General features: G+C 47.8%; 1 protein-coding gene across 5 annotated transcripts in view; it reads right to left on the bottom strand.

Moving 5' to 3' along the window:
- The window catches only part of Pdss2 (decaprenyl diphosphate synthase subunit 2), a 229059-nt gene that overhangs the window by 2766 nt on the left and 200406 nt on the right, over nucleotides 1–25887 (bottom strand). Inside the window, exon 7 of one of the 5 annotated variants that reach the window (XM_063279333.1) lies at nucleotides 11–652. The exons of 2 other annotated variants lie outside the window; for them this stretch is intronic. In XM_063279333.1, the coding sequence (XP_063135403.1) occupies nucleotides 287–652 (366 nt within the window). In that variant the 3' untranslated portion in view covers nucleotides 11–286. Of the gene's footprint in view, nucleotides 1–10; nucleotides 653–19920; nucleotides 21965–25887 lie in introns of those variants that run through there. 2 more of the 5 variants (XM_063279331.1, XM_063279332.1) reach the window with 2 other exon arrangements.

Raw genomic sequence — 25887 nt, 5'->3', positions numbered from 1 at the left:
GTGCATAAAACAGGAAATAAAATATATGCCAGTACATTACTCTAATTATAGAATCAAGGGGTTAGAGGTCCAGGGAGGCTCAGTAACTCAGGATAATAGACAGAAGAGGCCACATTTCTTATTTTCAGCTTTTCTTGTGTGTGTGTGTGTGTGTGTGTGTGTGTGTGTGTGTGTGTGATGCACATACCCACCAAATTGTGAGTGATGAGGTAAGGTTCTCTTCTTCCACTCTTATGTGGGTTCTGGGGATCAAGCTTATATCAAGCTTGTGCAGTGTCTTTACCTGCTAAGCCATCTCTCTTTCTGGGGAGCGGGGCCGACAGCACCCTCCTCTGCCTGGCCCACTCACTATACAGTTTCTGCCTGCCTTACGCTCACAGCAGTTCTTCTGTCGCAGCCTCCCCCACGAGATGGGGTTACCAGCGTGCACTGCCATCCGCCTCAGAGGCCATGTTCTTCGGCTGGCTTCTCGTGTAGAGCCGCTTTCTACTATAGATTCTGAGCACCCACATCGAGGCAGATCCAGCCTTGGCTTCCCTTGTCTCTTGACAATTATTGAGCGCACAGCCCGATTCACGTTTCTACTGTAGCTCCACTCAACTTTCTTCGCTCTAAATGAGGACCACATCAGTTCCATGGGGATGGCTCGGGGCTGCATGAGAGCACAGATTTCTGGGTAGTGAAGTCCATAGTTACGCTCACGGCTACAGCTCAGCCTGCTAGGCTCTCTCTCCAAGGCCTTAGCTGTCGCTGGCTATGGCATTCCACCGAATCAGGTCAAATCAATTTTGGTTTGACCTACAGTCCTCAAAGGCGGCTGGACTGGGATCCTGAAGACACTTAGTAGGTAGAGTGTTGGCCCTGTTTCCATTGCTGCAGTGTTCCTGGACCTGGACTGACAAATCAGTGTTTTAGACTTCTGGGCTGGCAACAGCAGGCATCTGGATGCCTATGAGAGGAGTCAAATGCCAAGTTTCTTTTTTCTTTTTCTTTTTTTAAATTTTAATGTATTTATTTTATGCATGACTACACTGTAGCTGTCAGACACACCAGAAGAGGGCATCAGATCTCATGGTGGTTGTGAGCCACCATGTGGTTGCTGGGATTTGAACTCAGGACGTCTGGAAGAGCAGTCAGTGCTCCTAACCTCTGAGCCACCTCTCCAGACCCCTAATGCCGAGTTTCTAAGAACTCTCAGGGCACCTACTAAATGGAAGAGTCATGTCCTCTCTGCTCAAGGACCAGGAGCTAACTAAAGACAAACTGGAATGCAGCGATACCGAGGCAGGGACGCGGTACTGCGGGTGCAGGGCAGGGCAGACAGCGTCAACCAGGAGAGAGAGCAGAACGCCTTGACAGTGCACTTTGGAGGAAGGCACCGGAGAGCAGCAGGCAGAGTGTGCAGGAGGAGCACAGCTGAGAGCAGCACAGCCGGCAGAGACAGGCATCGGGGCCAGGGCAGCTCTGAGCTCCAGGCTAAAAAGTTTTCTATTTTTTTCTTCAAAATTTAATTATAAGCCAGTGGTGATGGCGGCGCATACCTTTCATCCCAGCTTTTGGGAGGCAGAGGCAGGCAGAGCTCTGAGTTTGAGGTCATCCTGGTTTACAGAGAAAGTTCCAGGACAGCCAGGGCAACAGAGAGAAACCCTGTCTCGAAAAACGACGACGACGACGACGACGACGACGACGACGACGACGACAATGACAACAACAACAACAAAACCAAACCGAAAAACCAAAAACCAAACCAAAAACCCAAAAGTAACCCCCAAAAACCAAAAACCAAACTGAAAAAAGGAAAGCAAAACGAACCCCCAAAGCAAACAAAACATAATATTAAAGTAATTGAAAACCCCAATGCTGAGTGTGGGTCCACGCCTGCAATCCCAGCACTCAGGGGTGGAAACAGGAGGACCAGGAACTCAAGGCCGCCTGGACTAGGTGAGATGAGTGGAGAGAGAGAGGCAGGAGTAAGTTTGTAAGTGAGCTCTCCACATAGCATTTGAAGATTCCTGTGATGTAATATGCCTATCACGGCTGATTTCAAGCTGCCGTGGGGTATGGAATCACACAATTCTTAAAGACTTAACAGTCACCATCAGGAGTTGGCTTGGGCACATCGCTGGCCGCAGGCTGTTTCGCCCTAGTTTTGACTTGTATGTCTGGAGAACATACTTTTGCATAATCACAACAGTGAGATTACACCAGGAGAGTTAACTAGATACATCTTTTAAAAACCATTTTGCTAATCATTATTACTGAGTGTCTGTGAGAGGGACTGTGGGCACGCAGGCCACAGTACACAGACACTGTCAGAACCTGGTTCTCACATCATGGGCTCTGGAAATTAAACTCGTGTCAGGCTTCCCAGCAAGTGCTTTTACTGGCTGAGCCACTCTGCCAGCCCAGAAAGTTAACTAGAAAAGTTAGACAATTCCTTACCATCTTCTATCTGGTCCTTGTCTTAGCTTCAGCCCAATACTTTTAATTATTTTAATTAAAAAGATGTGTGTGGGTCTGCATGCATGACAGTGAAGCATGCTTGTGCAGTGCCTGAGGAGGCCAGAAGGGGGCACTGAACTCCCTAGAATTAGAGTCAGACAACTGAAAGTTGCCTGAGGGAGCTGGGAATTGAACTCAGGTCCTCTGGAAGAGCAGATGGTATCTTGTTCTGTTTTGTTTTTTTCTCCCTCAAGACATTGTTTCTCTGTTTAGCTCTGGCTATCCTGGACTACCTTTATAGACCAGGCTGGCCTTGACCTCACAGAGATGCTCTTGCCTCTGCCTCCCGAGTGCTGGGATTACAGGCCTGCGCCTGCATGCCTGTCACAGCCGGTGTTGCTCCATCTCTCCAGCTCCGCTCAACAGTTTTCAGCTTTTTCTCAAACTGTGATCAAAGTTCTCACATTACACTTGTTTGCAATCACTTTTTTGTTTGTTTGCTTGAATCTTAAAGCCTCTGGCTAGCTTTGAACTTGCAAAGATCCTCCTGTCTTTGCCTCCCATTACTGGAACTACAGGCATGCTCAATTTTGAAATGACATTGTAACATCTTTATTTTCTGGTCCTTGTCTGTTTTCCTTTTCTCCTTTGGAGACAGAGTCTTGTCATGCATCCTTATGTGCTGGTTCGTTTTTCCGTCAACCTGACACATTGTGTGGGAACAGGACCCTCAGTGCCCCTGTCCAGAAGCCTATAAGCAATTCTCTGAACATTGATTAATTGATTAACGATTGTTGTGGGTGGGCTCTCTGGTGCTTTGGCCTACAGTGGTGGTTTGAGTTGTGTAAGAAGCAGGCTGTACATAGGCGAGACAGTAAACGACACACTTTCATGGCTCCTGCTTCAGTTCCTGCCCTGATTTCCCTCCGTGATGGATAGAGTGTGACCTGAGAATTGTAAGAATTCTTTTTTTCTTACAATTTTGGTGTTTTTGGTCATTACAGCAACAGAAACCCTAAGACAGCCAGGCTGTCTTGGAACGTGCTATGTAGCCAAGGCTGGCTTTGAACTTGTCCCAGGACTCTTGCCTCTGTCTTCTGGATACCAGATATAGGTGGGTTACACTGTGCTTGTGGTGGTTTGTGTATGCTTGGCCCAAGGAGTGGCACGATAGGGGCTGAGGCCCTGTTGGAGTGGGTGTGGGCTTAAGACCTGGAAGCCAGTCTTCTGCTAGCAGCCTTCAGATGAAGATGTAGAACTCTCAGCTCCTCCTGCACCAGGCCTGCCTGGATGCTGCCATGTTCCCACCTTGATGATAGTGGACTGAACCTTTCTGTAAGCCAACCCCAATTAAATGTCCTTATATGAGTTGCTTTGGTCATAGTGTCTGCTCACAGCAGTAAAATATTAACTAAGTCAGACATTGATACCAGGGACTTGATCACTGTGATAGGCTTGACCATGCTTTTGTTTGGAAGAATGTGGATTTGGGGAGTTTAGATTTGGAGAGTGGTGGAATGCTTTAAATGGGGCTTAATGGGCCATCCTAGTAGTAATAGGGAAGATTTCGTTACTGAGAGTGATTTTTAATTGTACAGACCTGGCCCCAGAGGTTTCAGTGAAGAGGATTTCAGTATGTGGCCTAGAGACTATTTTTGTGGTATTTTGGTAAGGAATGTGGCTACTTTTTGCCCTTGTCTGAAGAATCTGCCTGAGGCTAAGGTGAAGAGACTCAGGTTAATTGCACTGACAAAGGAGGTCTCAGGAACGCCCATCACAGAATTTGATCTCTGGTTAAGTCTCATGAAGAACATTTTGAACAAGCATAGCAAGCTGAGAAAGGAAAAATATAAAATATATGGTTTGAGTATTAAAGGGGCACCAGGAAGTGAAATGGAGCTGAATTCTGTGTTCTAGGAGATAGCAGATTAAGGGAGTAGGACTTTAGGGCAAGATCCCACCCCGCTAAATGTAGGTCCAGGCATGGTAGTACAAGCCTTTGATTCCAGGAGGCAAAGACAAGCAGATCTCTGAGTTCAAGGCCAGCCTAGAACAGAGCAAATTCTAGGTAAAGAAAAACTTAAATCCAGGCTTGTTGGACCACACCTTTAATCCTAGTGTTTAGGAAATAGACATGAAGATCTCTGAGTTCAAAATCAGTCTACAGAGCAAGGTCCAGGCCAGCCGAGCTTGGGCAGTGAAGGAGTTGGAAAACAGAAAGAGATAATGTAATAGAATAAAAGAACACCATATTCCAGCCCCAGCAAGCAGCAGAACTCAGCAGCTTTGGCCACATGGTTCTGGCTTCAGAGTCCAGGACAGAAGGGACTACTGGGACCGTTGATGCTGGGTCAGCTGGAGCTAAGAAATTGGTGGTGATTAAGAAGAGACCAGCATCACTGAGATGAAATCTTCCGGGAAGTGTTTTCTGAGAGCACAAAGAGGCTGGTTCCAGAGATAGCCAAGGTTGTATCCAACGCTGCGGCTGGACTTGGTAATGTGTGAGAGTCACCCAGGTGGTACTGGTTTTTAAGACGTGAAGGGGTCATGAGGAGCAGCTGAGGCTGGGCACTGTGAGAGGCCATGGAAGGCCATTGGTGAAGGTGCAGCCTCAGTTGCAGTTGATGGCCCAGGACTGAAGGGGTCATGCAAAGGAGTTGAGGCTTAGCACCAGGAAGAGAGGGTATGAGAGGCTATTGGTGAAGCCTAGTTGCAGTGGTCGACCCAATGTATTGGAGATGCCAGTACCATGGGATGACCACCAAGAACAGCAGCAGCAGTGGAGGGGATCAACCTGAGCCTAGAGTGCTGCAGAGGACAGAGCTGGAGAAGTGACACCAGCCCTTTGGAGGAGCCCAGAAGATCATGTGTAGATCCCAGACATTGAAACGAGAAGCTGTAACACTGAAGTTGCCTTGGAGAACCCAAGATGTTTGAGATGCCAGAACCGTGGGCTATCTGCTGAGGAAAGCTGCTAACAGGGAGGGGAACCAGCCCAGGAGACAGCAGTTTGTTGCAGTCAACAAAGATGAAAAGGGAGCTGGAGATGTGCAGAGCTCTTTGACATCAGCCCTGGAGATGCAGAGTCTGGAGTTCGCCAGTTTCCTGTCTTACTTTGAGAATTATAGTTAAGCTCCCTGTTAACAGCATGTCCTCCTGACAGAGTCCGTGAGATAAGCCAGGCATGGTGGCATGTGTCTGTAATCTCAGTACTGAGTCTCCTAGTGACCCTCAGGTCAGGCTGGGCTCCAGGGAGACCCAATCCAACCCAAAGCAAAAGACGACAAATCATTATGGTTTCCGACACCGAGGCAACAGGGGAGGAAATGCAGCGTGGAGATAAACCCAGTGAAGTGTGGCGCACGGCCAGGAGCAGGAATGCACAGGAAGGCCTTCCGGCTACCGAAGGCCTCTGAAGGGTCTCCCGAGGTGACCGACTGACTCATGAGAAGGTGCACGGTGGAACGGATCGCTGGACTCACGGCAGGGTTTCAGAGAGCATTAACAGATGGTTCTTGAATGCTGGGAAGACAGGCGACTGTAAGGGTGGCTGTCCCAGCAGAGGTTCATCTTCTGCAGGACCTAAGCCCTCACAAATACCAAGGGCACGCACTGACACCGAGCCACACTGCTACCTGCACTGTCCCTAGGCCTGGGAGTGAGACGGCCTATTTACTGAGAGACTCTGAACTGGGACCAAGCCACACTTCACAGTGGTGGACAGTGTCCCTGTGATAGTGCAAGGGGGGGGGGGCGGCGGCAAGAGGGCCAGCCAATCAATAAGCCATTGCAACCAGAAAAGCACATTGAGGCTTGCACCCAGGAACCCTTCTCCTATCACACGGGCCGCTCTTTTCAGGCCACGCCCCAGTGCCATGGCTGTTTCTGCTGGAGCGGGAGTCCTTCTGCTGAAACTGTTATTTTTGAGGCAGGCACTGGGTTCTCTAAGCAGCCGAGGCTCACCTTCAGCTCCTTGCTCCTCCACATCCATCTCCTGCTGAGACTAGAGGCGTGCACCACCCCGCCCTTTAGTTTTGGATTTTACTTTCCTGTATATGGGTGTTTGGACTGCACGTATGCCTGTGTGCCACAGGCATGCATGGTGCCCTCTGAGGCCAGAAAGGGGTGTGTGTGTCTGATCTCATGTGGCTGGTGTCTCAGATGGCTCTGACCCACCGAGTGGGTGCTGGGAGTTGAACCTAGGTCCTTTAGAGGAGCAGCCGGTGCTGTTAGCCACTGAACCATCTTTCTAGTCCCCGGCCCGTGGTCTTAATGTTGGATGAGGGGCTTCATGAATGTCAGGCAAGTACTCTCCCACTTAAGATCTATCCTCAGTCCACAGTCTCTCTTTTATTTATTTTACAATGATCATTATTGCCTCCGTGTATGCTGACGTGCCATGGTACACACACGGGGACAGGAGACAACTCTTAGGTTGGTTCCGCTCATCCACCTTTATGTGGATGGGGATTAAACTCTGGTTGCCAGCTCTGCACAGCAAGCATCTTTGTTTTTGAAACAGGGTTTCTCTGCACTCACTTTGTAGATCAGGCTGGCCCTGGAACTCACAGGGATCTGCCTGCCTCTGCCTACAAAGTGCTGGGATTAGAGGTGTGCACTATAACCGCCTGACCCGCAGCAGGCCGCTCTAACCGCTGAGTACCCCCTTTAGAGGAAGAAGAGCCCCACTTGACTCTCAGCCTCAGAAATGGCAGAGATTTTATGAAGTTGAGATTTTTGAAGCCTAACCCTTTGTGGGCAGGGTTTGGTAAAGAACATGGGGGTGGGGGATTTAGCTTAGGGGTAGAGTGTTTGTCTAGCAAGCTCAAGGTTCTGGGTTCGGTCCTCAGCTCCAAACAAACAAACAGACAAAGAATATGGTAACATGGATTTGCCACGTAGGCAGGGCTTACTAGAAAGTGTTTACAGTGTGTTTATCTGGAAGGCGAAAATGGCCTCTGGGGCCATGCTGCCGGACTCGGTGTGGGCTTCCTTTCTGTTACCACATTTCTCTGAGCTACTTAAATGAAGGTGAGGAAGGGATGCATGTTGAACTTCAGTTTTCAGATGTCACGCTGCCAGAGAGATAGCTTACAAATGGGCAACATCAAGACTGGAGTGGCTCTGACATGTGGGCCATGATCCGGTGCTAGCCCAGGAGGTGGCTAATGGCACAGCTGGGCATCTGGGTTGACATAAACTGTAAGAAAAGCTTTGATGTGGTAGTGATTCACAGAAAGTTTCAGGATATCTGAAAACTATATTCCTCACGTAAGCCAAGACCACACTGTAGCCACTACCAGATGGCCATGTCCAAAATACAGGCGTGGCCGGTCTCACTGCTGACTTGGGAAGCTAAGTTTAAAAACTACGTTTAAGCTAGCTATGGCAGCACATGCCTTATCTCAGCCCTGGGGAGGCTGAGGCCAGTCAGTTACCTTCCCATGCTGCTGGGGTAGAGCGCCACGGCTGGGGGACTGGAGAGGGACAGGCTTAATATTCCTTACGGGTCTAGATGGGGAGTCCATAATGGCTAGCGAGGAAGGGCGAGAAGCAAGATCACATCTCCAAATATGGCAGGAAGTCGAGAGGGCAAACTGGAATCAGGGCAGGTTACGGGCTCTCGAGTCCTGGTTACTTCCTCCTATAAGGCTGCACCACCTCTCCAAACAGCATCCCCAACTGGGGACCAAGTGTTCAAATACCCGCCCAGTCTAAAAGGCTCGTTCTCATTCACACTGGCATTCCCTTCCCGAAACAGCAGCAACAACAACAACAACTAAACAACCCTCGGTCTAACGGGAAGTCCTAACACAAGCTTCTGGAGAAGCGGAGGGCTGTAAATCCACGGCCACACGCTCTACAGACTGAGTGGAGGCAGATGTATCAGCACCTTGCCTGATAGCCTGAGTTTGTTAGCAAGGCAGCCCTTGCCTGATAGCCTGAGTTTGTTAGCTGGACCCACAGGGCGGAACGAGACCCACAGGATAAAGAGACCGCCAAACCCGCAAGTTGTGTACAGCACACTCTGCCCCAACAAATGCCCAGAGGTCTGGACGACTTGGTGAGACCCCGTATAAAATACAGTGAAGTAAAATAAATAAATAAATAAATAATTTTTTAAGCCTGTTAAACTCTTCTAACACGAAAAATATGGAGTAATATGTAACATACACTTTAACATGCCCATATATGCTTTTGGGAACAAAAACATCCTTTGTGTATATATGGGAACACATGATATTGGATACACGGAATTCCCTTTCCTTAGAGTTCTGAGACCCAAAGCCAACTGAGATGGGAGTTAAGGGAGACATGGGCTCTGGGACAAAATGCCACTGTTTCTAGAGATGGTGGCATTTTACACACAAGTGAAGCACATGAGAACCTTTGTGAAGTCTCACAGGTAACACTTCAAGCTCAACTAATTCAACAGCTACAGGATCAATTCATTTCTCACGGTAACAGACAACGGGACTGGGGAGATCGTTCACTGGGTTAAAGCACTTGCTGTAAGTTCTAATCTCCAGGGCCCATGTACAAGTACCCATGTGCAGTGTGAGTTCCTGTAACGCGAGTGCGGAGGGGAGGCGGGAGGGAGGCAGAAACAGAAGATGACTGCTGGCCCAACTAGTTGGCTGTATATAGACAAAACAAAACCGAGAACCAAAAATCCAAACCACTACCGAGACCTGCTTTACACGAGGTTGATGGTGAGCACCTGAGGTTGTCCTCTGAGCACTACATGCACAAAGCAGCAAGCACTCTCCATATTCAGAGACACGGAAAACAACGGGGGCTGCACAGGATGGGGGGCCACACTGGACCTCTAACAGCCCCAGGAGCCAGGCTGCTCTGGACTGGCACGCAGAGTTATTGAGAAGAACGCCTAAGAGAAAGTAAATGGGCAAAGTTTAGAGAGGAAGAGCCCGGGTTCCCTGTGAACCCCCGCGTGACGTGGTCACGATGCACCTTGCTTTAAGGACAGACACCCACAGATAAGTTCTCCTGGCTCATGAAGGAATTTGAAATAGTCCAGGTCTCTGAGTGCTAATAAATCGGAAATATGCTTACATTTGAAAGTGAATTCACAAATCATGTTCACAGTTTCACTTATTCTGGCTTTATTATCAGAGTTTCACTCTGTAGCCCAGGATATCCTTTAACTATGTTGCTCAGGCTGGTCTCAGTCTTTCTTGAATTCATAATCTTTCTGCCTCAGCCTCCCAAGAGCTGGAATTGCAGACTGTTTTTGTGCCTTCTAAAATATTTTATTTTATATGTATGCGTGACAGAGATCGAAGCGAGCCTGTGCATGCTAGGCACGTGCCCAGTCTATGGCCATTTTACATTTAGGCCGTTTTCTGTAAAAGAAACAAAGAATACTGGATGTGGTGGTACTGGGGAGACCGTCCACTGGGTTAAAGCACTCAGGTCAGCAGATGCCCCTGAGGCAGAGAGGGACAGATCACTGTGAGTTTGAGGTTGGCCAGGCTTGTTTTACAGAGCTGTCTTGAAAAACTAAAACACCAAACAAAACAAAACAAAACAAAAACAAAAACACAGGAGCCAGTGAGGCCCCAGCACGTGTCGCTCATGCAGTTAACCTAGGCTCACTTTCCTGCCACCGTGCAGTAGCTCACGACCATGCATAACTCCAGTTCCAGGGGATCTGATAGCTTCTCATTCTGCAGGCAGCAGGCATGCACGTGGTGCCACACAAACAAACACTCATACACATAAAGGAAAATATTTCATATACTGCTGTGCCATCCACAGAGAAAGCAATGGCGCCCAACAATTCATACGACACAAATATCATTCCCGAAGAGACACACCCGCCAGCCACATAAACAGACTGAGACTCATATATACACACACTCATACACATGCGCAGATATGTACATATGGTCTAGGTATGTAGTAACTTTACTGACACAACAACGTTCAGGAGAAGGGGCTTCAAGTGGAAATTTCTGGTTTCTTTAGAGACTCAATTATGGCGTCTGATGATTTTCTGGAAACTGTCTCATGCGAAAATGCTTTTGCTGAAGCAGACACATGAGAGGAGGTTTTGCTGAAGCAGACACATGAGAGGAGGTTTTGCTGAAGCAGACACATGAGAGGAGGTTTTGCTGAAGCAGACACATGAGAGGAGGTTTTGCTGAAGCAGACACATGAGAGGAGGTTTTGCTGAAGCAGACACATGAGAGGAGGTTTTGCTGAAGCAGACACATGAGAGGAGGTTTTGCTGAAGCAGACACATGAGAGGAGGTTTTGCTGAAGCAGACACATGAGAGGAGGTTTTGCTGAAGCAGACACATGAGAGGAGGTTTTGCTGAAGCAGACACATGAGAGGAGGTTTTGCTAAGAACAGACAAATGGCGTTTTTCTGGAGGCAGCCTAGAAAAGGGACATATGTTTTGCTAGAGCAGATACTTGAGAGAAGCCATGTTTAAAACAGATATAAACAGAGCCCGGTGGACAATATGGAATGGTGCTGGTGTGCCTTGCCACTCTTTATTGGCTACTGTTTATCAGGACTTCAGAGAGAAAGACCCCGAAAGCCTTCTGGTGCTGTTCCAGCAGCTTCTTGAGGCTCCTTAGACTTGGGCCAACTGGCAGAGCCTTACAGTTTCCTCTGGATCATCCTGCCAGTGCTGATTTGTAAGTGATGTCTGTGAGTCCTGCTGTTGTGGTTCATGAATGGTGTTTGTGTGAACTGATTCGTGTGAACTGAGCTGCTGACATCCTGACAACGCAGACTGGATTTGCTCCAAAGAACGATTTCTGAACAGGTCCACACGCTCCTTTGCTCTATTAACCTTCCCTTTCCACTCCCTCTGGTGGGTGGTGGGCTGGAAGGGAGGTTAAAACATTTAAGAACCCCTATTAAAAATAGATTAAAAAAAATCTAAGCCCACAGGGGCTCTCGTTGCTTCAAGAAAAGGAGGCAGGAGATTCCTCCCCTGGAGCCCCTCCCACTCTATGGAGTTCTTCCTCTCTCTTCCTTAATAAATCTATGTTCGTGCCACCGAAACAATCACAAACGAACAACACTCCACCAGTGAGGGGTGGAGGCAGAGACACTCAGTGTAGCTTAGGGCCTGGGCAGATGACCTGATTTCAGAATGTAATTAAATAGGACAAGATTAGTTTAATTCATTTAGTAGACTGGGCATTTGAGGTTAGTAGTATGAAATTATGTTAAATTTAGGGTTACTCCAAAGGAAAAAACAGCTATTGTTTCTCGGTTGTCATGCCTTCCAAAGGAAAATTTATGACTTATAAGTAGCCATAGACTTATTCATATTCTGATTCAAAGTTAATTTTTAATTTTAGTATCATATTCCAAAATAGGAACTTAATTCTACACATTGGAAGTCAGAAAGCCTAACGAGGCCCATGGAGATTTTCAATAAATTCTATAATAGATATTCAACAAGCAAAACGTGTCATGGCTGCAGACTGCAGCAAGCCTTTCTTGCCTGTAGTGTGTTTTCTTTGTTTCGAATCAATATATAGCCTGCACTGTAATCTCATGACAAACACTATGGCGGGTGTTTAATTAAAAGGATTGTCTTGGGGCAAGAACACGCACAGCATGTACGTATCACGGTGCCAGTGGCATCTGAGGAACATGTAACCTATATGAGGGTTTGGCTTCCTAGTATTTTATTGAGCTGACCCTACCTATTTCTTCTGTTGTTGTTTGGCCTGCTCATGTCCCCAAATGTTAGCCACTAGATTGTGAGCGCTCAATCCTGGGGGCCATTAGCATCACCCTGCCACAACCGTCCTTATAACCCTAGCTTGGTACAACCTAGCATGCATCCTGATGACAGAGCCTCCCCAGGAAGCAGCGACCACAACAGACAAAAAAATGAAAAAGATAACAAACATGACACTCATCATGTTGTCCATGTCAGTGAGGCAATGGAGAAATGTCTGTGGAGTGAGGGTGTCACTGTCGGGGCCATGGAAGTGTAACCGTACTTGCTGGCAGGATCAACAGCTCCTTCCCATGTAAGGTGTGTGTGTGTGTGTGTGTGTGTGTGTGTGTGTGTGTGTGCGTGTGTGTATATGTGTGTGTGTATGTGTGTATGTGTGTGTATGTGTGTGTATGGTGTGTGTATGTGTGTGTGCATATGCGTGTGTGTATATGTGCCTGTGTGTGTATGTGTGTGTGCGTGTGTGTATGTGTGTGTATGTGTGTATGTGTGTGTGCGTGTGTGTGTATGTGTGTGTATGTATGTGTGTGCGTGTGTGTGTATGTGTGTGTATGTGTGTGTGTATGTGTGTGTATGTGTGTGTATGTGTGTGTATGTATGTGTGTATGTGTGTGTGTGTGTGTGTGTGTGTGTGTGTGTACACGTGTCATGGCTCTCATGCAGAAGTCAGAGACAACTCTGTGGAGTCTTTTCTCTCCTGCCATCTTTACTTGGGCTGTGGAGATTGAAATCACGTGTCAGGGGTTCGAGGCCAACACTTTACCTGCTGAAGGTTCTATGGAGTGGCATTATGGGTAATGTTGTTGATTTGGATCCTTGTCTTCCTCCAGGGGATGGGGAGAGGATCACTCAGGGGCAAGGGGGACAGGGTCTCACTATGAAGTCCTGGCTGGCCTTGGGCTTATAATCCTCCTGCTTCAGCTTCCCCGGGGCTGGAATTACAGCCCACGTTACTATGTCCAGTTGTGGGAATATTCTATAGTCATAAGACTCTCTTGGAACAAGAGTGAAGAGTGCTTACTAGCTTTTTAAAAGTCACATTAATCATCACACTGGCCCAACAAACATAAACCCTTTCATCCGGCAACGGTATTTCTAAGAATGGACTGTGCTCTACCAGGCAGCAATTCAGACCATTTTAAGGTACTTGCGAGACCAAAGCCTGATTTACAATGTTTTGTGGTATGTCTATAGACCCGAGAAGTAACGTGGCAGAAAATGCACTGTGGAGTCAGCAGACTGTAATGTAACCATGGGAACACTTAGTATGGTCTTGAGCCAGGCATACAGCAAACCACGTACACTCCAGTGTGTGTTAGTAAAAGCACTGAGCACGGGAAGGCCACTGCTTCTACACAGGCATACACAAATCTTGTCACGAGTGAACCAAAGACACAGGTCAGCATAGCAGTCTCGGGACTAGGGGAGGAACCCCATCCACAGGGCACCACTGCTGTACACAAAGGCAGCCTTCGTGATGAGCCTGGCTTTCTGATGCTGTCAGGAACAGGCAAGACCTTCACTAACCAAGAAGCCCAGGACTGCCGGGACAGGAGTAGGATCTACTTATCCCCGTCTCTACTCGACACATGCACCACTCAGCTGTGTTTGCAGACCCTGCAAGTGCTATTGTTACCTCGGTAACTCTGCTTGAAAACTGAGGGGCTCAGCCTTCTTGTTACACAGAAAAGACTAAGCACATTACCAAGGATCAATGTTCTGATGTAATGGGGGCTGAGTGTACTTACAGGGGCTGGGCAGAAAACATTGGGGGGATGGCTTCAGATGCTTCAATAGAAGTATGGCCTCCTCATGGGCCAGACAGATTGACAGCTTAAAAATCCTTAATTCTGTATAAGATCAGACAGCGTGTGAGTTTGAGAGTGACAAAGACTTCTGACTAACTAAAATCACGTTCGAAGCTATACAAAAGTGTCCCTCTTTTCCTCTCTCTCACAATTTCAGAAAACCTGTTCCTCTCCAGTGGTTTTTAAGATGAGGAAAGGGTGTACTGCCTTTATATCTCCTTCAAACCCATTTTAATGAAGCAGACGGGCTCTCGTAGGGGTCAGAAGGCTCTATCTGCTACATAAAGACACCAGGCTCTCCCTGCGCACAGGTGGCTCTGGCACCACAGACTGGGAGAAATAATTGAATGCAGTCATCCCACAGAGCGGCACTCTCACCCACAGAATTAGCCTGCAGGGCTTTTTACTTCGCTTTCCAGACTAAGACTCTAAAGATCTCCCCAGCTAAAGATCTGTTTCAACCCAAGAGGAACAAGGAATGAAGTTGTAGCCATTTGGCTAAATATATATGTCAGGAGATCTTAAGGTAGTGGGATAGCCCAGCACAGAGGTGATGTGAAGGAGAAAGGGGGTAACTGGATGGGAGTTTAAGAGGGAGAGAGATAGGAGAGCAGGGAGGCATAGCTAACACTAAGGATGTTAGAAAAGCCATAGAGAAACCCACTCTATTAACACCCCTCCCCCAACAGAATTTAACTGGAGTTACTCTACACAGAAGCCATACGTTGTCAAATAAGAGTCCAGTGCCAGTTGAGGGATATCTGTCATCAAACCGTTGTTCAGGAGTGCCTGAATAGCTTACTGCCCCTCTCTCATCGCCCACCAGAACTCGACAGTTATACCGTATGCTGAAGACACCGCAGGCTTCAGTCAAGTCGGTGTTCACCAGGACGTTTCCTCCCCGCTAGCTGGCTTCTGTAGGGGCGGAAGGTGCTGTGAGGCTGTTGGGGGATGAGCGTCAGTCACAGTATTGCTCAGTTGAGAACACTCTGAGACACACCGTGTAGCAGTGTAGCAGGATGTGCCCATGTGTGCAAGAGGCATGAACACCACGGGATTGGATTGGAGTCTTTCTCTCCAGGAGCAAGTGCATGCCCTGTGCTGTGAATCTGCTCGAGGGCCCATGGCTGGCGGGCTGACAGGCCCCAGGGGCGAGTCTACTTTGCAACGTCAAACTGCCCTGTGAGCAGTGCAGCTCCCAGAGCTTCTTTATGCAAGAGGGAGGTTAATGCAGAGCCACATGTGGTCCAAGTGCGGAAGACAGGTTGTCTATGGTGTGCATGGCCACAGTGGAACATCTACGTTCCATAATGGCGCCTCCCTCCTTGGGCAGGGATGAGGCTCTATAATGGAAGAGGAGGCAGAAAGAGTGTAGCCGCTAGCGGTCAGGGAGAACCAAAGTGAAACTGTCTTCAGAACGCAACAGGGGCATTGCACTCACGAACTCACAGCAGCTGTGTGTGGTAGTCTGCCCAGGATCAAACCAGTCTATTCCAGCACAGAGAGAGGAGAGCCTGTGGACCACCGCAGTGTGTGTGTGTGTGTGTGTGTGTGTGTTCTTTAAGGCTGTGGCCCGAGAGGCTGTTCCAGTGGATAGCCAACACCGGCAAGTATATGGGCAAAGTAAATTGGACTTAGTGTCTTATTAAAGAAAACCAGGGCAAAACAAAACAACAAAAGAGCCAGGAAATGGAACTGGGAGGGAGGGTTAGGGGGTTGGGTGGTAGATCTGAAAAGGGTTGGGGGAGTTGAGGAGTGTTGAATATGATTAAAATATATTGTGTGCATTATGACATTCTCAAAGAATTACTAAAAGCATTCTATTTAATTAATGTAAAATATTATATTTAGGAGCTGAGCATAGTGGCACATACCTTTAATTCCAGTACTGAGGAGGCAGAGGCAGGTGAGCTCTCTGAATTTGATGTCATACTGGTCTACAAAGCGAGCTTCAGGCTATCTGGGACTCCAAAGTAAGACTCTGTCCCAAAACACGCACACGCACACACACACACACACACACACGCACACGCACGCACACGCACGCACACACACACAGACACACACACAGACACACAGACACACAGACACAGACACACAGACACATACACACACACGCACACACACACACAGACACACACAGACACACACAGACACACACAGACACACACACACACACACACACACACACACACACACACACACGAGGGAATATGAAGAGGACCAAGTCTAATAGGTCTTAGGAACTAGAAGAGGGAGATACATAGAAACAGATGGTGTATCCTGAGTCATCCATCCATTCACTCACTCACCAAATACAGACTGGAAGCTATCACGTGAGAGACCATGAGCCTCCAGAGTACGGTAATCAACATACAGACATCAGCCTGCTACCCGGGCTTACAACCAAGAGGTAGTCTTCAACTGCTTATCTGCTGCAGCCTTCAGAAGAATGCTACCTAATGGCGGCTAACAACTATCTGTAACTCCAGTTCCAGAGGATCCGGTGTCTTCTGATTGTGGCCTCTGAGAACCCTGCATACATGTGATGCATAGATGAACATGCCACCATTCAACACCCATACACACACAATAAAAATCTTACCAAAAAAAAAAAAATAGAGGAAGCCAGGAGCTTAAAAGTGAGTTTAAGAATGGGATGGGATGGTTGAGTCGGGCCATGTTGTACAATCTGCTGAGAGACACGGGGCAAGAGGATCACAGCTACCAGGCCAGCCTGGTCTATAGAGTTCTAGGACAGCCGGAGCTACAGAGGAAGACTTACCTCAAAAAACAAACAAACAAACAAACAAACAAACAAAAAAACAAATGGATGGATGGTTTCACTAATTATTATTACTGTGAGCAAGGTAATTTAATACTTTATATAAAACATTATCAAGTAAATATCAACAGCAAGGGGTGCTTGAGGAAAAGTAAGGACAATTTATAACTGTGAGTAGTCACACAGTATCAACAGGAGCTGGGCTAATGACTGAGGACACACACTTTATCATGTCACATAAAAGAGGCCTGTCGCAGTAATCATTAAATGATTGTATTCATGACCCACAAAGGGATAGATGTAATGATCACTGACTCTATCAATACCACTGAGGCTTGTGGGATTGCTAATACCAGAGAACAGGAATCAGAGCAGGGCATCATCCAAGCAGGACGATGGTCACCAGGGATGAGCGTGAGCCTCACGTCCAGAGAAAGGAAGGCAAGGCGGGCTGGCCGCTTATGTGAAGGGGCAGGTGCCTGGAGGCTCTGCCTTAGGAAACAAACCTGTTCTTTCAGGGGTGATTAGAAGTTTCACTGGACACAAGCTATTGCTAGGTAGCCCAGGCTGGCCGTGTTAAACACTGAGGACTGGAGCTGACCTGGAAGATCCTCCCACCCACTTGGGCACTGGAGAGCAAACTCAGCTTTCCTTTTGAGACAGGCATCATTTACCTTAGGCTGGCCATGAGCTCCTCATCCTCCTCTCCACTTCCTGAGGGCTGCATTACAGACGTGCACTGTGTGCAGCCCCTGTCTCCCCAGCGCTGAACTAGAGACGCGCACCACCGTGCCTACCTCTAGAAAACGTTTTTCTTTTTTTTGACAAAAGTTTCATATAGTACAAAATCTTAAAAGCATTCATTCATTTTAACACATTTTATTTTTTATTTTATGTGTATGGGTGCTTGGCCTGCATGTCTATCTGTGTACCATGTGGGCGTCTGGTGCCCGAAGGCATTAGATCCCCTGGAACTAGCGTTAGAGACAGTTATGCAGTGCCACGTGGGTGCTGGAAATCAAATGTAGGGCCTTTGGAAGAACAGGCTGAGCCCAATACAAAAAGCTTTTACCTGGTGCTATGAACAGAAACTGATCATGTAGGGGACGGAAGGCGGCTCAGCAGTTAAGACCACACACTGCTTTTGAAGAGGACCTGAGTTTGGTTCCTAGCACCCATGTTGGGTGGCTGAGATCTCCAGCTGCAAGGACTCTGATACCCTCTGCACTCACGTGTGTGCACATGTGCATGCACACATGCATGTGTACACAGAAACCATACTGGAAAAATAAATCTATAAAAAAGTTGTTATAAACTGTCTTATGACAACACAAATTCATTATTTAAATAATACAGGAAAAAGAAGTTTATCAATTATTACTTTTCTATCACCTTAAAGGAAATTTGAAGTCAAACCGGCGATTGCTAAAAACTGAAGTAAGTTGCTATAAGAATAAATGGGTGAGTAGGACCTAGTGGCACACACCTTCAGTCTCAGTACTGAGAAGGCAGAGGCAGGTGGTCTCTGTAAGTTCTAGGCCAGCCTGGTCTACAGAGCAAACTCCAGGCTAGCCAAGGCTAAGAAGTAAGACCCTAACTCAACAAGAGAGGAACAGAGAGCCAGGTTATCGACAACCTACGTACACGCTTGTCTGAACTGTGAGCCGGAAGGGCAGCAACTGGCTGAGCAGGGCGGACAAGGAACTAGGGCTGGGCTCGGCCTCTCAGAAGGCAGCTCTGCCTTGCCCCATGCGCTTCCCCAGCAGGGCCAGGAGAGCCCATGCACAGGTCTTCCCTTCACTGGCCTCCCTCTTCCTCGGTCATGCTCTAGCTCCCTGCCGTTCTTGAGGCCATCACAAAAATCAGTTATAGTTCCCAGCTGACTGTGGGGGCTCAGGAGGCTGAGGCAGGTAAGTGAGTCACTATGAGGTCACAGCCAGACAGATACACACACACACACACACACACACACACACACACACACACACACAGATATACAGACACACTCAGATATTCAGACACACAGACACACACACACATACACACACAGACACAGAACATACTCAGACACAGACATACACACTCAGACACACACACATACACACACACAGACACACATACACATATATGCACACACACATACACACACAGACACAGAACATACTCAGACACAGACATACACACTCAGACACACACACACACATACACATATATGCACACACATATACAGACACACTCAGATACTCAGACGCACAGACACATGTGCATATGCAGACATATATACACATACTCAGACACACACAGACATACATACACACATACACACATATACAGACAGACACACACACATACACACATACATACACATATACATACATACTCAGACACTCAGACACATGACACATATACACAGACACAGAACATACTCAGACACAGACATACACACTCAGATACACACACATACACACACACAGACACACATACACATATATGCACACACATATACAGACACACTCAGACACTCAGACGCACAGACACATGTGCATATGCAGACATATATACACATACTCAGACACACACAGACATACATACACACATACACACATATACAGACAGACACACACACACACACACATACACACACATATACATACATACTCAGACACTCAGACACATGACACATATACACAGACACAGAACATACTCAGACACAGACATACACACACACACACACACACACACACACACACACACACACACACACACACACCAGGAAAACCAAACCCTCGCAGACAAGTTCTAGTCCAAATGTGGCCTCTGCCTTTGCCACAGACGGAAGCTACTCCCCGGAAGCTGAGGGTTAAATCTGGGTGGCTCGCGTGAAACAGGATTTAAGACAGTTTATTTTCAGTTCCCGCTATGGTGAATTCATCACCATAATCTTAAAGGGAAAAAATCCAATTCAAATCAGAGCCCACATTATAAAATGAAAATCTTTTAAAAGTACAATGTATTTCTTTTTAAAAACGTGCCTTTCCCCGCACATTTTAACACGCTCCTTTCCAGTCTTTATTGAGCATTTTACATGCCTCCACCCGCATCAAGCGCTTACAGTTGGGCTCGTTCTTTCTAAAGTGTGCTATACACATCTTACCTCCTGCATGGCAAGTCCTTCAGGAGCAAGAGAGGACAGAGAAGGTCAGGGCAGCTCGGCAGTCTCCATAATCATCAGTCATTAAGAGGAGAGCTAGTGGTAAGGCGTCGTCAGGAGCCTGGAGGAGACTCCGTGCCTGCAGTGATGCTGTGTGGAATTTTTTACGGGAGATGCTAATACGAAATCCCAGGTTGGGAGGAGCAGCATCTGCCTTAGACAAGAGAGGACCTAACTGTGCCAACGTTGTCAGCTTCTCAGAGGCGGCTAGCTAGGGTGTGGGGAAGGTGCCACAGAAATAAATAACCACACGAGTGAGTGAATGGACAGACTCGTGTATAAAGACAACTATGGTATATATTCTTTTCAATACTCAAATTAAAAAAAAAAAAAGAGGATTTGGCACTCGGTTTGTAACACCACCACCGAGGCATTTATGGACAATAGAGAGAAGAAATGGGCACAAGGCAAGCCTTGGGGGACGCTCTCAAAGCCAGTGCTGACGTGATCATGTGAATGCTAATGTTGGTGCACATCTTTGCTGGTAATGTGCACTTTATGCAAATGTGTCTTATAATAGCAAATGCTCAGGGACTTCTGGGGGTTAAGAGGGCAAAAGAGGGCAAAAGAGGGCACCAGCCACCAGGCACTGGTTCTCGAGAGGAGACTGGAGCCTGCCATCCTGGAACCAGGAGTCAATCCTGGGAGACAGCATGAGCTCCATCGGCCATCCTCAGGATCTCTCTTGCCTGTGACTGGGAAAAACAAGCCTAAAGAGAGTATCTGCAGGACCTTCCTCCACCACACGCTCGTCTGTGAGGCACTGTGTTTAGGGTGCCCTCCCAGGAGGACATCGGGACTCAGCAGTCATGAATCATTCTGTGCCTACCTTTAATTTCAGCACTCGGGAGGCAGAGGCACGAGATTCTCTGTGAGTTTGAGGCCAGACTTGTCTACAGAGTAAGTCGAGGACTGCCAGGGCTACACAGTGAACGCCCACACCCCCACAAATGCATTCTGCTCTTCCAGAGGATCCCAGTCCCAACACCCATACTGGGTGGTCCACGACCTCCTGTAATTCCAGTTCCTGGGTATCAAACTCCCTAAGCACCCATGTGGTAATACATACATGCAGGTGAGACATGCGTGCAAATAAAATAATAAAACAAATAAATCTTAAAATACAAACCAGGGTTGGAGAGATGGCTTGGTGGGTAAAATGCTATCCTGACAACCTGAATTCAATCCTGGATCCTACCCTGGAAGGAGAGGACTTATCCCTCAGAACTTCACGTAGGTGTGCGCCGTGCACGTGTCTGCACTCACACATCTCTCACCCACAAATAATAAAAGCAGGAATGAATGCCTCAAAAAGTGGGAAACGGAACAGAACAAACCACACTCCTGTACTGAGTCACAGCCAACGACAAGAAATGCAGACTGAGTTAAAGCAGGGGGAGTGGAGAAGGAGCCAGCACCCACGGTCTCTGTGTAAATCAGCAAGCGTAGCACTCACTACACTCGGGCTCCCGGGAGAGCGCGAACAGAAGGCCGACCGCACAGCGCCTCAGACGTGGTTCTGAGCAAATGAGATTCGTAGAGCTGGAACAATGGCTTAAAAGGAGTCGGGGGACAAGTCTGTGTCTCTGCGGCGGAGATATTTAAACAAGCCATCTTGAAAATGTTAAAAAATTGAAATCGTAGAAAGTCGAACCATAGGTGCCATGTTTTGCCTGAAGCAGTAGAAATACCATCTGCCTTGGTCTTTTAGCAGCGGCTTCTTTCAAGGAGCAGTGGGGCTCAACTGCAGGCATACGCTCAGCTCCAGATGGGGAAAATACGCAGACGTTTGTAGATGTTTTTCTAAGCTAGAGCAGTCAACATATCGTCTTCTCTTGGACATGCATGTAAGTTGCCATGGCAAACCAGAGTGTGGTCTGAGGCTTCTGCACCAGTCCCGGCATGCCCAGGAATTCCTGCAGGTCAGTAGGTGGCAGCCTTCCCTCCAGCACTGAGCGGGTAGCGGTACTTGACGCTGGGTTGGCAGCTGAGGGACAGAGTAGTCTGAGAGCTACACATACAGAACCGGCATGGCTACTGACTGCCCCACGATGCTGTACAAGGCCAAATCTCCACACTAGCTACTTGGTCACAAGCCACTTCTGGCAAGAACAGTACATCTCGCAAGTCCTGCTCTGTCTTAACTACACAAGTAGAATTTATTCTTGGTGTTTGCCTCTGACACTCTAGAACTGCCACCTTGCCTGTCACCTTAAGAGGAAAGAAAGTTTTAATGACTGGAAACCTTAAGGAGAAAAACACCAGAGCAGAATAAAGCATTCATATCCAGGAACCGCTGCAACCAGAACTCAGTTAAATAATTCAAGGGGGCTGCTCTTCCAGAGGTCCTGAGTTCAATTCCCAGCAACCACATTGGTGGCTCCCAGCCATCTGTAATGGGATCTGGTGCCCTCTTCTGGTGTGTCTGAAGACAGCTACAATGTACTTATATACATTAAATAAATAAATGATTAAAAAAAAAGTAATTCAAAGCCAGGTGTGGTGGCCATGGCTGTAATCCCAGCAACTCAGAAGGCTGAGGCAGGAGGATGCAGAATTTTTGATCAGTTTGGGTTACATAGTGAAATCCTGTTATAAAACCAAACAAATACCCAAATAAAAAAGAAAAAGGAACTTAGTATGTTACTCAGGGAGTGGGAAGGGCGTTCTGGAAATCGAGCTGAGAGTGATTTCAAAACGGTCATCTCTGCCAGCCCTCTCAGGCCGATACAGTCAGAGTGAAGGAACAACGGAAATTATTTTTTATGGGTCCCTGAAACTGTTTGTTTGGGTTTTTTTTTTTTTTTGTTTTTTTTGTTTTTTGTTTTTTTGTAAAATTAGGATCTTGGAATGAAGAAAATTTCAGACAGAAATAAATGAAAAGATTTCACAAATGGCTGCCAGGTCCTTCAAATTCTGTCTTATAGAATTCTATCAGGAGAACTCTAAGCCACAACCATGCTGCTTGCATTAGCTGGAGTGAGCATGGGTCATCAGCAACGCGATCACAGAGAAGACCAGAGAGGTGGAAACCGGAAGCCCCCGTGTTTGTTCCCCTAGCCCCACAGTGCTCCACACACACACATCACATTACCACAGGCTGCACCTGCGGATGCCTCTAACCCCACAGAGGACATGGTCGCCCTTCCTCTCCCCACAACCCTTGGGATCATGTTTGTGTGAGGGTGACATGATCTGGTTAGTTACTGGCCTTGATCCAGACCCTGTGCTTTGCCTTTCACTGTCAGAATAGCACTAGGGAGTCAGGGATGGAGGGGACAATTTGTCTACTGAGAAACACAGTGAGGAAAGGCAATTGAGGCAGCCAGGGGCTAGGCCATATTCTGTAGCCAGTATGCTTTAGAATGTCTGAGCCTGCCGTTGTGCATTCCAAACCTCCTCTCCTTACTTCCTTACACAGTGGCAGCCATGCATGCACACGCTAAGGTACTGAGGGAGCTGGGCTAGGGCCCCATGCGCTGATGAGGCAGGTCCAGCAGGCTGCTGCTGTCAGAACACTTACTGTCTACCGAGAGAATAAACAAACGGAAACGACCCGCTTAGATATGTTAGGATCAGAATATGTTAAGAAAGAGCTGGAGAAGAGTGTCTGAGTTGGGGGACTGGCCACGCTGGGTCGATGGAGTCTTGTTCATGTGGCCCTTATGCTATCAGCACAAGAAAGTGCACGGTAGTTAAGGGACGTACGCTAGGTTCCTCAGCAAGCGGGAAGCATAGCCGCTGCTTGCTCGAGAAATGCCTTTTCTTCTTTTACTTCTCTGTCTTCTGGAGGCAGGGCCTGACTTATGTAGCCCTACCTGGTCTGGAACTCATTATGTAGTCCAGACTACAGAGATCTTGCCTGCCGATGCCTCCTTCATGCTGGGCTTAAAGGTGTGGGCTGTCGGGGCTGGGGATTTAGCTCAGTGGTAGAGCGCTTGCCTAGGAAGCACAAGGCCCTGGGTTCGGTCCCCAGCTCCGGAAAAAAAAAAAAAAAAAAAAAAAAAGAACCAAAAAAAAAAAAAAAGAATTTATTTCTTTGTGTGTGTATCTGTGTACATGCTATGGCATATACATAGACATCGACCCACTCAGCCATGAGGTTAAGAATGCTGTTGCAGGCACACCATACTTATTTTCCTTCCCTCCTTCCTTCTTCTTTTTTGAACAGGTCTCAACAGACGGCTCAAACTCTCTACCCTGCTGCCTCAGTTCTTAAGTGCTACGATTACAAGTGGCCACTTCAGTAATTCACCCCCTGGCTCCGGTCCAGTTTCCAATACCAATGTCTTCCATGGTAAAGCCTTCTCTGATAAGAAATTCTAGGAAGCCATTAAGTCAAATAAGCTTGGGCGTCCAGCAGTCACCCTGGTTTCTTTCTTCCCCATTTAGTGACCCCCATCCTTTATCTCCAGCTGCTTTGCTTGGTTGATGGCGTGGACTCCTATACCTCTGTGCGGAGATGAGAAGCCCTGAATTAGCGTGCTCCTGCAACTTACTTCTTCCCGATGGGTTTCAAGTGTCCCCTTTCTCCTCTGTGGGTTCCATTCGCTTAGTAGCACCAAGCATTAGGCACCAAAGGCCAACAACCAATTCCCAAACCCGCCCTACACCTCCAGTCCAAACCCAGCACTGTCCCTGCCCTCGAGAGCCCCCAGTCCAGGATCTACCATGGGTCACTGTAAAACAACAGAGAAGACACAATGGGGGATGCACAGGGTCTTAGAGGTTGTGGGGAGGACCTAATCCAGTTGTCCCAGTACAGAGGCCTCCCTATAGGCAATGGTCCTAAATGTTACATTACAGGGAGGACAGAAGAGCCGGAAATGGGAGGTGCATCTTCTAAGTGAAGCAGACAGCGGGAGTCAGACACAGAAAGCTAAGCCCAGTCTGATGGCGCAAACTGAAATTCCAGCCACTGGGGGGTGGGGGAGGGGACTGAAGCACAAACACTGCAAGTTCAAGACCAGTCTCAGTCACAGTGAGGCTGTCTGTCTCAAAATAAAAATGGAGAGGGACTGGAAATGCAGCTCAGTGGTTCAGTGCTTGCCTCGTGAGCAGTCCCCAGGAGCAAGCCAGGACAAAACAAAGGACAGAGAACAGAAACAGTCTGCAGACGTTGACTCGGTGCTATTGGGGGAAGGAAAGGGGGAGCTGGATTGCACAACCTCACTCGTGCCAGCCCAGCAGGCTCTAGTCAGAGCCTTGCAGACAGCGTGGAGCCAGTAGGAGGTTTGGAGCAGAAGACCGAAACTATGGGACCTGAGGATTAACTGTTCTATCTGGCAAATGGGTCTACTGTGACAGGAGAGGCGTCGAGATCTGGTGGTAGGATTTTCAGTGTTTCAGATGAAGAAACACGGGCAAGGGAAGCATGGCGGGGAAGAGGCGGGATATGAGAAAATCTGGGGTTTGAAGTTGCTGTGATACATAGTGACATGGAGAACTTCCGGGAGGATGGCAGTGTAGCAACAGGACAGGACAAGCAAAGTGAGGCACATCACCAAGTGTGAGCTCTGGACAGTGCCTTATCAACGGAGGCTTGCTGATGAGGCAACAAGTGGATGACGTAGAGGGCTGGGCTTTGACTCTGTATGAATGCTAGACACTGGCCCCCCGAGGATGAGAGAATGTGCAGAGACCCAAGTGACACTGTGACCACGCCCCAAGTGATGCCTCATCGGTGAATGCAGATGTTGGGAGGGATGGAGACAGGCGGGACTGGGGTTCCCGGGTTTACAGATGGAGGAGAGCCATGAGGAGAGAAGAAGGTGGAGAGGAGACGATGCCTTGTGGTCGGCGAGCCATGAAAACATGGCCATGAGGGCCGGCCAACTGAAGCTAAGAGCTGCCTGGATGGAACATGTCAGTTATAACTCATGGTCACTAATGGGGAAGTAAATCCTAATA

This window comes from Rattus norvegicus, chromosome 20, assembly GCF_036323735.1.
Source record: "Rattus norvegicus strain BN/NHsdMcwi chromosome 20, GRCr8, whole genome shotgun sequence".
Taxonomy (NCBI): Eukaryota; Metazoa; Chordata; class Mammalia; order Rodentia; family Muridae; genus Rattus; species Rattus norvegicus.
This window is presented reverse-complemented; position numbering and strand designations above follow the sequence as displayed.